The sequence below is a fragment of the Cylas formicarius genome, unplaced genomic scaffold (assembly GCF_029955315.1).
Source record: "Cylas formicarius isolate icCylForm1 unplaced genomic scaffold, icCylForm1.1 PGA_scaffold_2__14_contigs__length_35257938, whole genome shotgun sequence".
NCBI classification, from domain to species: domain Eukaryota; kingdom Metazoa; phylum Arthropoda; class Insecta; order Coleoptera; family Brentidae; genus Cylas; species Cylas formicarius.
The window spans coordinates 23682246-23696110 of NW_026844319.1; the positions used below are offsets into that span (position 1 = coordinate 23682246).

General features: G+C 36.6%; 3 protein-coding genes across 5 annotated transcripts; all 3 read left to right on the forward strand.

Moving 5' to 3' along the window:
- Positions 1-206: 206 nt before the first annotated feature.
- LOC132698667 (uncharacterized) lies at positions 207-9367 on the forward strand. Its single transcript, XM_060664860.1, has 6 exons — positions 207-439; positions 2387-2596; positions 4487-4791; positions 8118-8280; positions 8335-8535; positions 8921-9367. Exons 1-6 carry the CDS (start codon positions 302-304, stop codon positions 9224-9226), a joined length of 1323 nt encoding a protein of 440 aa, XP_060520843.1. The 5' UTR covers positions 207-301; the 3' UTR covers positions 9227-9367.
- Positions 9368-9414: 47 nt separating this feature from the next.
- LOC132698098 (dual oxidase maturation factor 1-like) lies at positions 9415-10989 on the forward strand. Of its 2 annotated transcripts, none has more exons than XM_060663965.1 (6): positions 9415-9585; positions 9781-9838; positions 9892-10107; positions 10161-10526; positions 10582-10701; positions 10770-10989. In XM_060663965.1, the coding sequence occupies exons 1-6, from the start codon at positions 9421-9423 to the stop codon at positions 10958-10960; spliced, it is 1116 nt and encodes a 371-aa protein (XP_060519948.1). In that variant the 5' UTR covers positions 9415-9420; the 3' UTR covers positions 10961-10989. The 2 variants fall into 2 exon arrangements, with proteins under 2 accessions (XP_060519948.1, XP_060519949.1); XM_060663966.1 differs by having other exon boundaries at positions 10582-10697; positions 10818-10941.
- Positions 10990-12010: 1021 nt separating this feature from the next.
- On the forward strand, positions 12011-13831 carry LOC132698097 (damage-control phosphatase ARMT1-like). 2 transcript variants are annotated; one of them, XM_060663963.1, is made up of 7 exons: positions 12011-12099; positions 12149-12233; positions 12281-12386; positions 12442-12674; positions 12773-12926; positions 12981-13146; positions 13202-13830. In XM_060663963.1, exons 2-7 carry the CDS (start codon positions 12160-12162, stop codon positions 13792-13794), a joined length of 1326 nt encoding a protein of 441 aa, XP_060519946.1. In that variant the 5' UTR covers positions 12011-12099; positions 12149-12159; the 3' UTR covers positions 13795-13830. The 2 variants fall into 2 exon arrangements, with proteins under 2 accessions (XP_060519946.1, XP_060519947.1); XM_060663964.1 differs by lacking the exon at positions 12011-12099 and having other exon boundaries at positions 12301-12386; positions 13202-13831.
- The last annotated feature ends 34 nt before the right edge of the window (positions 13832-13865 follow it).

Sequence of the window (13865 nt, forward strand, 5' to 3'; positions counted from 1 at the left end):
CACATAAACAAACCCAATGAGGAACGTTACTATCCGAACTTTTGCTACGACCCGGTATTATTGCCGTTTTTATTTTAATATCGTAATCGAGTCGGGACTTTTTATTGATCAAAATTCCGTCGATTAATGACGTTCCCAGAAAAATCCATGGTTGCGTGATGACAACAATTCCCATGGGACCTTGACTTTTCAATCCGGGATCGATACGCTGCATCGTCGGACTCTATATGTTATTTCGCTCATCCTAGTTCAGTTGAAAACATCCACCCGGCAAGCGAAACCTCCGTATAACGAAAACAAAATGGCCCCGAAATTGTACTACATGGCGGTAAGCCCGCCATGCCGGGCGGTGATCATGGTGGCCAAAGCTATAGGGTTGGAACTGGATCTCGAGACGGTGGAGTCCAAGGACCAACTGAAGACTCCCGAAATGCTAGAGGTAGGACTCTCGGATTTCGATTTTGTTCACTGAGAAATTCCGAGAGCAATTACTAATGAAAAAAATCACATTATCTATATGGACGACATTTTAGTTTACTTTTAGGCGAGGTTTTCAAATTATTTGCTTCGTAAGTTCGGACCTTTGAACAGGAAATACAAAAAGGCAAAAGAGATAATTTGTTACCTGAGAGTTAGAAAAATTTTAATTTTAATTACGCTGAGAGAAAATTTTTGTATACCTCAGCCAAAAAAAAATGTAGTAACAAAAATTTTTAATCCCATGTATCCAATGGCTTTTCTAGTGTTACAGCAATAGTGACTTGTTATTGTAATAAAATAGCAAAAATCTCTAGCTGCCCTTACTGCTTTTCGTCAAGTACAATTTTTTTTGTCTAGTGGCAGATAATTTTTTTACTGATCTAGTTTCTTGTTGCCACGTTCGTATTTTTCAGTTGCAGCAATTAAATTTGGCTAGATTACAAATTAATATTAACATACTTTACTGGAATAGTTTTACTTAAACTATTTTATTGTTGTTAAATGGTATATCTCATTTATATTTTAAAAGTTGGGATGAAATTTAATAATTTTAATATGCAAGAAGTTAATCAAATGCCACTTTAGTCACGTGATTGCTTTGGCACGAGTGAAAAATGAAAAATGTCACTTTAAATAATTAGAGTTGGGGGTATACAATTCTGGAATTTGGGGACTAACGCCAATAGTAACATAGAATTAATGAAAGAAATATTGGTTATTCAAATTCAGAATGAAAAATGTTTTTAAATGATATAATTACAAAAAAGAATACCGATAATGTATAATCACAAAGACGAAAGGAATAAATAATATGAAATGTTCAATGACGTCGGCACAAATTACAGATATCTATCGCTAGTAACCACTGCAGAGAAACAATCACAACACAACAAAACGACTCATATACCTACGCCAGGAAAACTGAAACAGAACTAAACTTGTTTTTGATGAGAGAGAAGAAAGAGAAAAAAATATGAGTAATAATAAGATAAAAGAACTTTTTGGTTCTTAACTTGCTCTGTACAAAGCAAAACATACAGTTGATTTTTTGAGACACAGTATGTAAATATGTGTTACCCAACAAAGCCTAGCATTTTTGTATTAGAAACTTGTGATATAGATTTTCCATCCTACTTTCACAAGATAACTTTAATTTTTGTAAAATTTGTAAAACCCATTTTGGTTTTGTTTAGACAAAGTTTGTTTTTTACAAACCAATCGGGGAGATTTAGCATTAATTTAAGTTACATTAAATGAAGATAGATTTCCCACTGTGAAAGAGAAAAAAAAATTCATTAAGTTGCGAAGATTGTCTCTCAGTGTGCTTACATAATATACAGTTCAACTTCAGTAGTCCGAAGACACATCGTTCAGGTCAGTGTCGGATTATACTTATTTTTGGCTAGTTCCAACGCTGTTTCGTTTAGTCTTTTCAGTTTCAATGATCAGACCTGGCAGCGTCATTATATTTTACTGCTTGCTTCATTGTAAAGAGCAATTGTATGTGGGAGCCTCCACTCTCGGTTCTCGGACCTTCTAGTCACTTTTGCGAAAATTCGTTGAGTTCATATCTGTTCCTTGTTGTGATTTAGACACAACGTTTCTTATGACGTCATCATTTTTCTTTATTTCAAAAATCATGGACTCTAAAATTTGTTGCTTTGGCGGATACTTTCGCATTCATCTAGACTGTCAAATATTTTAAATTTGTTGCTATAAGTTAATGTTTTGTAAGGTTACGTCGCGCAACCTGTTAAAACTGGAAAAGAATTGTGGTTCTCTTATGAAACGTTGTAATGTACTGTGCTCATAGAGGAAAATGTTTTAAACATGTCCGGTTTATAGAGCAATCCGAATTACTAGAGCGTCTGAACTACAGAAGTGGTACTTTCTACTTTTTGATTAGATAAATCCGCAACACACTGTTCCGATTTTGGTGGACGCCGACGAAGACTTTACGGTTTGGGATAGCCACGCGATCTCGGGCTATCTCGTCGGTCAATACGCCGAGGACGACTCGATGTATCCGAAGAACGACGTCAAGAAGAGGGCGCTGATCGATCAGAGGCTCCATTTCGAAAACGGCGTCCTATTCGAGCGGTGCAAAACGGCTTTCGTGAGTATTGCACACATGGTTATTTGTTTTTTTTATCAATATATTATCTAGACTATCGACTGGGATGGAATCTGCTTCTTTTGAAAGTCTATGTGTCATCCCGTAGTTTTTTTTATGCGGAATTCAGTTTTCTTTTATTTTTTTGATTAATTTAAAAACAATGTGCTAATCGTCCATACTGTAAACGGATATTGAGATTTGACTTATCGCTTACAGGATGTTCACAATTTACCAATCAATTAACACTCATTTTCGAAGATGCCAAACTTTGCTTTTTTAAATTTAATTCTGCATTGATTGTGTATGCCTTTGACTATGCCTATTCTCAACGCTTCTCAAAGTTTCTTATAGTTAAAATTGATTTGGAAAAAAAATAACATGTTCCTGGAATCCACTACTTTGATCACTTAATTCGAGGTCCTTCGATTTTCACCTCTAGTGCACACGGAAAAACAAGAATCGCAAATAATTTATCCCAAACGGTGTGTCCATATTTTTTTTTTTTTTCAAATAAGACGACCTGTATAATTATTTATGTTCAATGCATTGTAATTAATTATGTGTTTTTCTAAACCCATTTTGAACGGTTTCCTTGTTATTCTACATTTTCTGTTTTAATGTGTTTAGACTTTGGCAGGCATTGAATGATAATTTTGTTTTAAGAAATTAAATAAAAATTGAAATGAAACACACAAGAAACAAGAAATACAAAATAAAGGTAAACAAAATCATTACAATAATTGCTTCTTTCTATAGGAAATTTTTGTTGCAACTCAATAACTTATCTCCATTTTGTACAGGCTTAAGCCGGCTACACACGATCCGGCAGGCCTGTCAGTTAGAACTAAACAGTCCACCTGAAGACCAGTCGCCTGAACGTGAATATGTTCAGGTCGAACTGTTAGTTAAAACACTTAACTAGGCAAACGCTTCATTTTTGCAATCAATCTTTACACCATACCGTACGTTTTTTTTATTTCTTTTTACAAAAGCAACTACTAAGCCAAGAAGTGCTAAGGCGTCGCTGTGGTAGAGGCCATGATGGACTGATATTTCATATTTGCCTGAATGCGTGGTCAGTCCATTAGGCGACCCGTCTTCAGGCGGACTATTCAGTTCGAACTGACAGACCTGCCGGATCGTGTGTAGCTGGTTTTAAAAAGAGTACCCTAGTTTTTTATACAGACATATAGTGTAAAATCCAAGTTCTACAGATCGGATGATCTGAATGGCCAGTTCCAGAGTCCTTAACTCTATAAGTAAATAAAGTCCCATGAAATTTTTCCTGAAATCCATAAAGAAAATAACATACATGGTGTTCCATTCTGCAAAGTTTTTATCGTATTTTTTTTTGGTTTGAGTGACGCGGCAATCACAATCTTTGAAAATTATCTGTGCTAGAGACGGCAAGCCTTTGTGCTAGGAAATAAAACTTCGGATGTTAATGTCAATATTAGAGTTTGATCCTCAGGGTTCCGTGTTACGCCTAGTCCTGTTTCCTCTGTATACGAATATTGTCTGATTTAATTAAATATTGTATTACTCAGATATATGCAGATGACGTTTTATTTTATGTATTTATTTATTTCTCCTTTCCACCCACCCACAGTAGTGGTACACGAAGTGATCGGTTAATCAATGAAAAGGAGTGTAGCTGCGTGATCTATAGCTATCAGATTTCTAGTTTATATGGCACAGGAGTTTTTTATCAAACTTGCATACTAAATTTTTATTAAATTCTAATCTGTAGTTGTAGTTTTGCGTTAAGTGAAAGAGCACCTTATACGAGTGAGTATTGAGGTAAAGTTTCCCCTTTCATTGAAGTTAATTTATTTAGAAAATTGTGTATACTTCAATGAAGATCCATTATCATCTGTGACCTTTTTCAAGTTGCCGCTGTTCATGGGCGAGTCTCAAGTGTCCGAAGACGACGCCGACAAGCTGATCGAGGCTTTCGGCTTTCTTGAAGAGTTTCTCGGTGACAATCAGTGGATGGTTGGAGACGACATTACCATAGCGGATTTGAGCTTGCTTGCCACAGTTGCGACCGTCGAACTGTTTTTCCCGATCGACGCAGAGCGGTTTCCCAAAATGACAGAGTGGTTGGCCCGCGGCAAAGAGTTGCCCTATTTCGACGAAGTCAACTCCGAAGGCTTCGATGCATTCAAGGGTTTCATGCCAAACGTTGACGGTTAACGTTGACAATTTGCTTTCCTTTGCGCTATATAGAGGCCTCAAGTTTTATTTTCTTGCTCCTTTCTTCTTGAGCACGAGAGACGTCTCGAGATTTCCATCGTAACAAGTTTCAGGATACTAAAGTTGTACTACCAACTTAAACGACCATCACAGTGTGCCCACCTGCGAGTAACATTTGGCGTCTCGTATATTGAACTTGTGGATAAAATAACTATGTATTTTGAAGTCGAAGTTTGAAGATAACAATAGTTATCTTCAAACTCGAAGTGAAGCTGTGCTACTTACCCAAGAACGCTTTAATATATGCTGTGTTTAAAACGAAGACTACATATTTGCACCGTACAATCAGTAGATATCTATAGTTTTAACGTTATGATACACAAATATTTTTCGAAATATAATTTACAAATGGAAATCGAGCCGTTTTCTTTAACGCAAGGGGCGTGCGTATCGAAAGTAGACTAAAAGTGTCAGCATTTTATCATAAAATAAAAATACACCGGGTAGCAACTAATTCACAAGAACTGCAAGAGTCATGATGACGATTAAATTAGAAGAAAGGTAAAGCTTGCAAAAATTCTTTTTCGTTGTTACTATATTTCCCAGTTTCGGAAATACTTAAACTTAATGTACTCTATTAAATATCTTAGTTGATTTAATAAACAAAGTTTTCTCGTATTACAATATGAGTTACTTTTCGATAGTTTCAATAGTTTATTTTTTATTGGCTATTTTGTGGTTAATCTAGGGGGTCGCGGATCTTTGGAATGCCTTTCATAATCAATTAAGTGATTAGATTCGTTTTAACCACCGTGTTCTTTTCATATGTCCAAGAAGTCTAACCCTATCTCCCCTCGCTCGCCATTTTATTATTTTTATTTTTTGACGATCACCGGTATACTTATTCCTATAGCAACAACACGGGATTTTAAGACATTTATGGATATAGGATATACAAAAATGAAACTATTTTTTCATATATTTATTTAGACACAATCACAATCAAAAATGGTGCAATGCAATAATAATAATACAATCAGCATCAGTACAATACAATTACAAACTAACATCTAAGTAAATAATTTAATTATGCTACTATAGAATTATGATACACAGAGCAAAAGCAATTTATAATACTTACACCCATTAAATTAATTATAACTAACACAACTAGATTAGATATGAAGATAACTTTTGAAACGAGAAAAATACAGGGCCGTCCTAATAAGTGCGTGACCAAATGTTAGGAGTAGATTCTGATATTAAAAACTTAAATATGCCTTACTTAGTTAACAATAAAGAATTAATTAAAGCATATTCAATATTAACGTCACAGCTTAAATGATGCAAAAATAATAACCGGGGTCAAAACTTATCAGTTTGACTTGGCATGGCTTTTATTTATTACTGCAATTGTTTATTGTTTAGTTTGACGTTTTAAAACACGTTTTCGTTCAGTAAAACGATTTTTTTTTAAATGGGTCGTCGGACTACAATTTCTGAGAGAAATTTAATTACTACTCATCACAGAAATGGATACAGCCAAAGAGACATGCCAAAATGGTAAATAAATGTCCGTCAACTGTTCAGTATATCATTGAGCGTTACTGTAACAAAAATAGGGTCGGGAATAAATCAAGGTTAGCTCCAAATAAGATCTTCAATGAACGTGAAAAAAAAGTGCTCCAAAGATGTGTGTCTCGGTGGAAAGTCAGTTTGGAAAAAGGTAACCCTGAAACAATTCGAAGAATCCTGCGAAAAATTAATTTACATGGTCGAACTGCGAGAAATAAACCTTTCATTAGTAGAAGAAATAGACGTGTGAGATTGCCATTCACTATATAAAGATTTGAACATCTGGAATTCAGTAATATTTTCCGATGAGACTAAAATAAACTAATTTGGATTCGATGCAAAATATCAGTATGGAGAAAGCATAAGGAAGAATTAAAATTGAAAAATTTAAAAGCTGCGATAAAGCACGGTGGAGGTGGAATGATGTTATGGAGCTGTATGTCATCTGCAGGAGTAGGTAATATGCATTTCATTGAAGGAGACATGAACCCATATGTGTATTTGGATATATTAAGACAGCGTCGGTTGCTAGTGCCCAAAAATTAATTAAGGGTAACAATTATCGATTCTATCATGACAATGATCCAAAGCACATCACATCGGGTCCGCAATTGGTTGCTTTATAACTTCCCAAATGTTATTCAGACACCAGCCCAGTCACCAGACTTAAATGTAATTGAAAATTTGTGGTTGACACTAAAATACAAAATAAATGAAACCGGGTGTTACTCGCTCACGCACCATAAAATATTATGCGTTTTTTTGGATCAAATCAGGTTCTATTTGGAAAACAATCTACTTTTAGTTGTTTTCTGTCAAATTTGAACTTTTGTATATTTATGTACAAATTATATGTTACACCTTATGTGCCCTAAAATATTATTTAATGTTTTGTTTCCAGTGGTTCGTCTACGCTCCAGTATTTTTTTGTATGTTTCGAGTTTTTTTTTTGACACATGTAACGTATTCTTAAGTGCAACTAAATAAATAATTTCAGAGCAAAAAAGTATTTTTTAATTTTTTTTAGGCTTGGGATAATATGGGTTAAGCGATTAGATTCGTTTTAAGCACTGTGTTGTGCATTCTTTTAATATATCCAAGGAGTCTAACCCTATGTCGCCTCACTCGCCATCAGAACCCGCGGCCCCTCCGAGTTTTTTTTTGTATTTTATTATTTTTATTTTTTATGATTTAACGATTTAACACAAGATTTTAAGACATTTATGGATATAGGATATACGAAAATGAAACATTTATTCTTATATTTATTTATTCGGCCACGGTCACAATCAAAAAATGATACAATACAATAATAATAATACAATCGGATATTCATTCGGAACTGTAGAACTATAGGACACAAAGCAATTTATAATACTTAGATCCATTATATTATTATAACTAACACAACTAGATTAGATATGAAGGTAACTTTTGAAAAGAGAAAAATACAGGGCGGTCCTAATAAGTACGTGACCAAATGTTAGGAGCACGTCCAAACAAATAATGGGACGCTTATTTCGGGAACCGAGGAAAATTGTATCACGGATGAACGAGATCCCTATAAATAAGAAGTTACTTCTACTTCTCTAATTGTTCGAACCCTCAATTTATTTTACAACACAACAGAATCCACCTCGTATATCTAGTTTACAACGTGATTAAGTCTATAAATAGAACTAACGGGTACGACAACAATTTTATCCGGGCAGCGTCTTTTAACTTTTGCGACCCGATCATAATATATCCATTACGAGGAATTTTGTGTAGCAATGCCGATCGTTTTGTACGGTACCATCCTTAGTCCACCCGTTCGGGCTGTGCTGATGACGGCCAACGCATTAGGGTTAAGTCTAGACTTCAGAGAAATCGATCTTATTAAAGGAGATCACCTAAAACCCGAGTACCAGAAAGTAAGCGACAATGCATATATCACCGTTGCGTTTTAATTATCCATTGTATTTTAGATCAATCCTCAGCACACGGTACCCACATTGGATGATGACGGGGTCATTTTGTGGGATAGTCATGCGATAGTGGCCTACTTGGTAGGCAAATACGCCAAGGACGACTCGTTATATCCCAGGGACTTGGCGAAAAGGGCTCTGATCGATGCGAGACTACATTTTGATACCGGTTACGCCTTCGCAGCAATAAGAACACCTGTCGCAAGTATCTTTCTCATGTACAACGGGGTATTCTTTAAAATACAAATATAGGTGGTCAACTGAAGGGCAAATTCCTGCACCAAATGTATGCTTAAAAGTACGCATCCTCATCTAAAATGTCTTTTTTTAATCAATGTGATGACGTGTGAATAAAAAAATTAGTTCTTAAACTTAAATCTATTGTTACGAAAGTACGAGCTGTTAAATATTTTGCAAGTCGAACTTTTGGGAAATAAATTCTTTTTTAAAAAAGCAGGTCGGAGTGCCATTTTTCTGACTAAAAATAATTTATTTCAATTTTAATTATTTGTTTACGTAGAATTACGCCGTTATATGCATATTTGTTATTAATTTAGAAGAAAAAAGTGACTCGTTACGTTTGCAGAGGGCGGTGCTTTTCCACGGTCAAACCGGCGGCCTCACGGATCTGCAGAAACAAGCGATACTAGAAGTCTACGACTTTTTAAACAAATTTCTAGAAAATCGCATTTGGCTGGTCGGCAATAGCGTTACTATTGCGGACATAAGTTTGCTGTCGACAGTGACGTCGTTAGCCGCCATTCTACCCGTCGACGCCACTCAGTTCTCGAACGTATCAAAGTGGCTGAAAGGCGCCGAAGACTTGCCGTTTTTTAACGTCAACAAACCCGGACTCGAATCATTCAGCGCGTTCGTCAAACAGATATTTTAACACGTCACTTTTGTAACTGCTTAATTTCATTTTAATAAATTTTTGCAGCGAATATTATATAGTTATTATTTTCCTAAACCGTTATCTGGAATTTAATATTGTTTACTGCATTCGTAAATACAGGATGTCACTGCGGTTTGCGGAAACACAACATCGCTCGCGCAATTCATACACTCCTAGTCACGAAAATCAAAATGCCGGGTTGGTTTTCGTACGGTAGATTAGAGGGTTTTTCGACCATATACCCGCCAAATTTTTCTCCCGTAACGGTGGACGTTCTGGAAGCTGGAATAATAGCCGCTTTCGTCGTTTTAACATTGTCGCTGTGCCTGTCCATTGCGACAATTAATTGCAAGCAAGTAAGGCCTATTTTTTATTTTAAATTATAATTAGTTCAAAATTGCACAATTCGCGCCACCACGTAACTTGTAAAACCAGAGCTCAGCTGACCGCTGATTATTTAGGCAAAATTACAAAGGCCACAGGACCACTTTTTATAATCAGCAATAAATAGCTTTATAACAATTTTAAATAATCGAAGTTTATTCTTCTAGAATTTGTCCGTCTATCTTAGAGTATCTACTCAGCTGGTTATTGGATTGTTCATCGTGCGTAAGTATGTTACGTTTATTAAGGCAGTTCGCTATAACGTTGAGGCTCCTTAGTAGGAAATTTTGGCCACGAATGGGAAGTAGGCACCAAAACTCCCTTTTACCCGAACCAGTCGCACGAAATAAAAGAACTGGTAGGGATAAAAATTGATCTGAGAGGCGTGAACGTAACACTGAAATCAATTATGTCACAAAATAATCGTAAAACCGATTATAATGAACGGTTTGAATGGACCTGGGATCAAGGAAGAGTTGGATTCGGTCCTTTTGGTGAAATATTGCTTACAAAATACCGTACAATTCATAAACAATTCATATTTCAGCCGGAAAACTGCAACAACAATTTCTAGCAGCTCAACACCGCGGTATCCCAATCCCGCTACTGTCGGTTGTAGAGCATTTCGTCATCGACGGAGAGGGCTTTCGCCATAGTAGATACTATCGCACCGCCGGCTGGTACGTCCATTTGTTGATGTGGACAGCTTTTGCTGTCTATTTGTTGGGGATTATTTTTTTTCGGATGATTATAAACTACGGAGCATTTTGTGTAACGGGCTGTGGAGTTTTACAATTGCTTTCTGTGTCACTATGGATGTCTATAAGGAATCCAACACCTCTTATGATCGTGTTCGATGATGGAATAATAAAGACTAGATTCGGACCTACTTTTTGGATTACCTTTTTTTCAGGTATTTTCGTAGTGGGACTAACCGTGGTGCTATTGTTCAAACCCATTTTTTTCAGGTTCCGCTTGCTTAATTTTGTCAGCTATCATTTTATACCTGGATTGTAGATACCCCAAGCAAGTTTACTCGTATTTTGGAATCGATCATTTGGACTGCTACGACGAGGTAGTGTACGTAAGTAAGTACTAAGTTGACTATCCGCCATATTAGGCCTTGTGCTTCAATATATATAAAATATGCTGGCAGGTAAACAGGAAAAAATGATGCTTAGTCCCAAAAACCATGACTCTTTAGCCATGTTGCATGACGTAGAAGAAGCAAACGAAGAAGACACGGATTACACCGCGGTCTATCTCAGACGTGGTACGGTTATCTTCAGCTTAAACAAGAAACCTCCCATCATCGACAGAAAGAACAAACCAAAACGTTTTATCTAGTATTTTGATGTTAATTGAGTCTTCATAAATTATAAAAAGACTTAGTAATATTTTGTTTATTTTAGTGCATATTTTTGGTTGTGGAAGCAGTTTTTTTTTGCATGGATCCAAACCAAATTGTTTTGTTAATAAGTCGAAGTCCTAGATGAAAATAAGTATGTTATGCGTGCGTACTCACGAGTTTATTTGACACGAGCGGAGCGAGTTTTTAATAAACGAGTGAGTTAAAAAGTTTACGGAACGTGTTGCATACTATACTTTTTCTACGACCGTTAGTTTTTGGGGACATTTTTGCAAAAAAACACGAATACATTCACTGACATGACCGTCAGAACTGACAAACGTCAAAATTCAAAGCGTGGAAAATATCTTTGAAAACATCCGATTGCTCCCATATCCGTACGGTAAAATACCGGAAATGTCCGAAATGGCTCGGATTCATGGGGAACGAAACTGACTTGGTAAAGTCACGCTTCCCGCACGATAGATCGGTGGCTAATTAGGTATTTTACGGGAGTATAAAAAAAATTTATCAATGTTCTAACCACAGAACTTCTTCTTCTTAGATCCTCGATGGAAGTTGGCAATGGGCGAATGATCCTGGTAGTCGAGCCCAACAGTTTTCTGTAAAACGCATAATTGAATTGAACTTCTTCCTCTTCTTACCTTTCCTAAAAATAAGCATGTCAACTAAGGACATTCGCCCATTACCGACTTCAATCGAGGATTTTTTTTCGATTACAGACCAACACGTAAAAAAATACGATCTCCCCCACTTTCACAACGGACCATCACGGTCCATGCGGCCTCTATACCGGCGTGAAAGGTCAAAACAACGGGGCCGGCAGAACTTAAATAAGCATTTAAAAACGAACGTCAAACACTACCAAAACAGAGTCACATGAAAAAAAACGATCCAAGGTTTTGGGACGAAACAATAGGTTCTGTTAGGAGCGAACGGAGGTTAACCCGCCACGTGCAATGCTACACCACAGAATATAGGCTGAACATTTGGCAGGTAACGAAGTTATCACAGAATAGCACAGATCAATATCTGGTAAAATGCAAATTTGACCTTGCTTTTGAAATGACCTTTGAAAATTAAAAATAATTATTTCTTATAGAAAATTACATTTCGCGTAAGTATGATTCTAATCAGTACTGCAAGAAGCTTAATTATTGCTATAGGGTTGGTAGAGATGTGCGAATGTCGTGATTCGAGTATGGATGTCAAGACGCCCAGGAATGTTTATTTATCAGGTTTTTACAAAAGGTAACGGTATATCTTTTTAAAATAAAATACCCTCAATCAAATCGTAGAAGCTTCGCATTCCACACAGTCAAAAATCGTATGCCCGTAATTCTCACTCAGCTCATCGACGGTTTAGCTCGTAGAAAAGTTGAAATCAGCATAGAATTTGGTGATGTACTGAATTTGCCGTTTGGCAAACGTTTTGTCCTCATTTGGGCTCCGTTTTAAGCGATCAGCAGAGGAATTGAAAATGGTCATTGGAGAATTATCCAAGTTAAAATATGAGATTCAGACGAATAAGCCTTTACGAAACTTGACTAGTGATGCGCCAGATATTCAGTTATATAACGAATACATCGCGAAGCAGGCCACCGAGGAGGGTCACGCCACTTATTTTAACACAATTTGGCTTCTGACTGAATGCTACATGTACAGGAAGATAAAAGAGGTCTTTGAATTGACGTAAGCTTCTGCTAAAAGTAAAGATAATAAAGTAACTTTATCCTTTTATTTCTCTTAAACTAAAAATTTTGTAAGAAAAACAAAATGTTTGATTGCAGTAGTTCTTTGAGAGATTTCGATTACTTTCAAAGCTCAAAGATTGAAGCCTATGAGAAGAGCTTACCCCTAATGACACAAATGGGGCAGTATTTAGTGGACATGTTGCAAGATAATTCTATATCCTCTAGGGATGTATTTCTTTCATTATTAGAAGTAGGTAAAATTAAATTATCTCCGATTTTATATTAGATCTTGTAAATTTTGTAGTTAAATTTATGGGGAAACAAATGCGACCTGTCCATATCTCTAGGTAAGGTGGCGGAACACGCAAAATTGTTCGACACCGCCTCACTTGAGAAGTTTGTGTTAGTTAATGATTCCGATAAAATATGGGAAGCGATCTCGGACAAAAACGCCACTTCTGATATAGTGGGTAACGTGTTTGTCATGGGAAAACGTGGACCACATGGCAAACCTTTATTTTTCAGATATTGTTTTGGATAATTCTGGATATGAAGTGTTTACCGATTTGTGTTTGGCCGATTACCTGATCAGCACCAAACTAGCGGGAAAAATTAGAATATACGTCAAGACGATACCTTGGTTTATATCCGACGTAACTATGAGCGATTTCAATTACACAATTAACCAATTGAAGCTCAGTGACATCTCACAATTAAAGGAACTGGGACATAAGTGGGAGGGCTATGTTAAAAACGGCACTTGGTCAGTAATTGAAAACTCATTTTGGACGTCTCCGTTCGAATTTAAATACATGGAAAGCATTTCGCCAGACCTTTACAAGCAACTGGCCCAGGCAAAAGTGATTTTCTTTAAAGGCGATTTGAACTACCGGAAATTGTTCGGCGAAATAAACTGGGACCCGTCCGCCCCCGTCGAACTCGCCCTCCAGGGCTTCCACCCCAGTAAGTTGTGCATTCTGAGGACCATCAAGGCCGATATTGTTGTGGGGTTAAAAGAAGGGGTGGCAGAATCTATCGAAGCGAAGAACCCGGAGTGGATGTGGCACGGCGATTACGGCCTGATCCAGTTTTGTAACAAAGTAGTTCAAATAAACTGATAGGTAGATTTGGGATACAAGTTATTATTATGCAGAAAAAACATTTAACACAAATTAACCAGCCTAACTCT

Excerpts from the sequence above, each read along its gene's own strand:
- LOC132698667 (XM_060664860.1), top strand. The coding sequence starts at position 302 with ATGGCCCCGAAATTGTACTACATGGCGGTAAGCCCGCCATGCCGGGCG. Across the intron at positions 4,792-8,117 it reads ATGCCAAACGTTGACGGTTA|TTACGAGGAATTTTGTGTAG; the intron begins ACGTTGACAATT and ends ATAATATATCCA. Across the intron at positions 8,536-8,920 it reads CAGCAATAAGAACACCTGTC|AGGGCGGTGCTTTTCCACGG; the intron begins GCAAGTATCTTT and ends TTACGTTTGCAG.
- LOC132698098 (XM_060663965.1), top strand. The coding sequence starts at position 9,421 with ATGCCGGGTTGGTTTTCGTACGGTAGATTAGAGGGTTTTTCGACCATA. Across the intron at positions 9,586-9,780 it reads CGACAATTAATTGCAAGCAA|AATTTGTCCGTCTATCTTAG; the intron begins GTAAGGCCTATT and ends TTATTCTTCTAG. Across the intron at positions 10,527-10,581 it reads TTGGATTACCTTTTTTTCAG|GTTCCGCTTGCTTAATTTTG; the intron begins GTATTTTCGTAG and ends CATTTTTTTCAG.
- LOC132698097 (XM_060663963.1), top strand. The coding sequence starts at position 12,160 with ATGTGCGAATGTCGTGATTCGAGTATGGATGTCAAGACGCCCAGGAAT. Across the intron at positions 12,387-12,441 it reads TCAGCATAGAATTTGGTGAT|CGATCAGCAGAGGAATTGAA; the intron begins GTACTGAATTTG and ends CTCCGTTTTAAG. Across the intron at positions 12,927-12,980 it reads TATTTCTTTCATTATTAGAA|TTAAATTTATGGGGAAACAA; the intron begins GTAGGTAAAATT and ends TAAATTTTGTAG.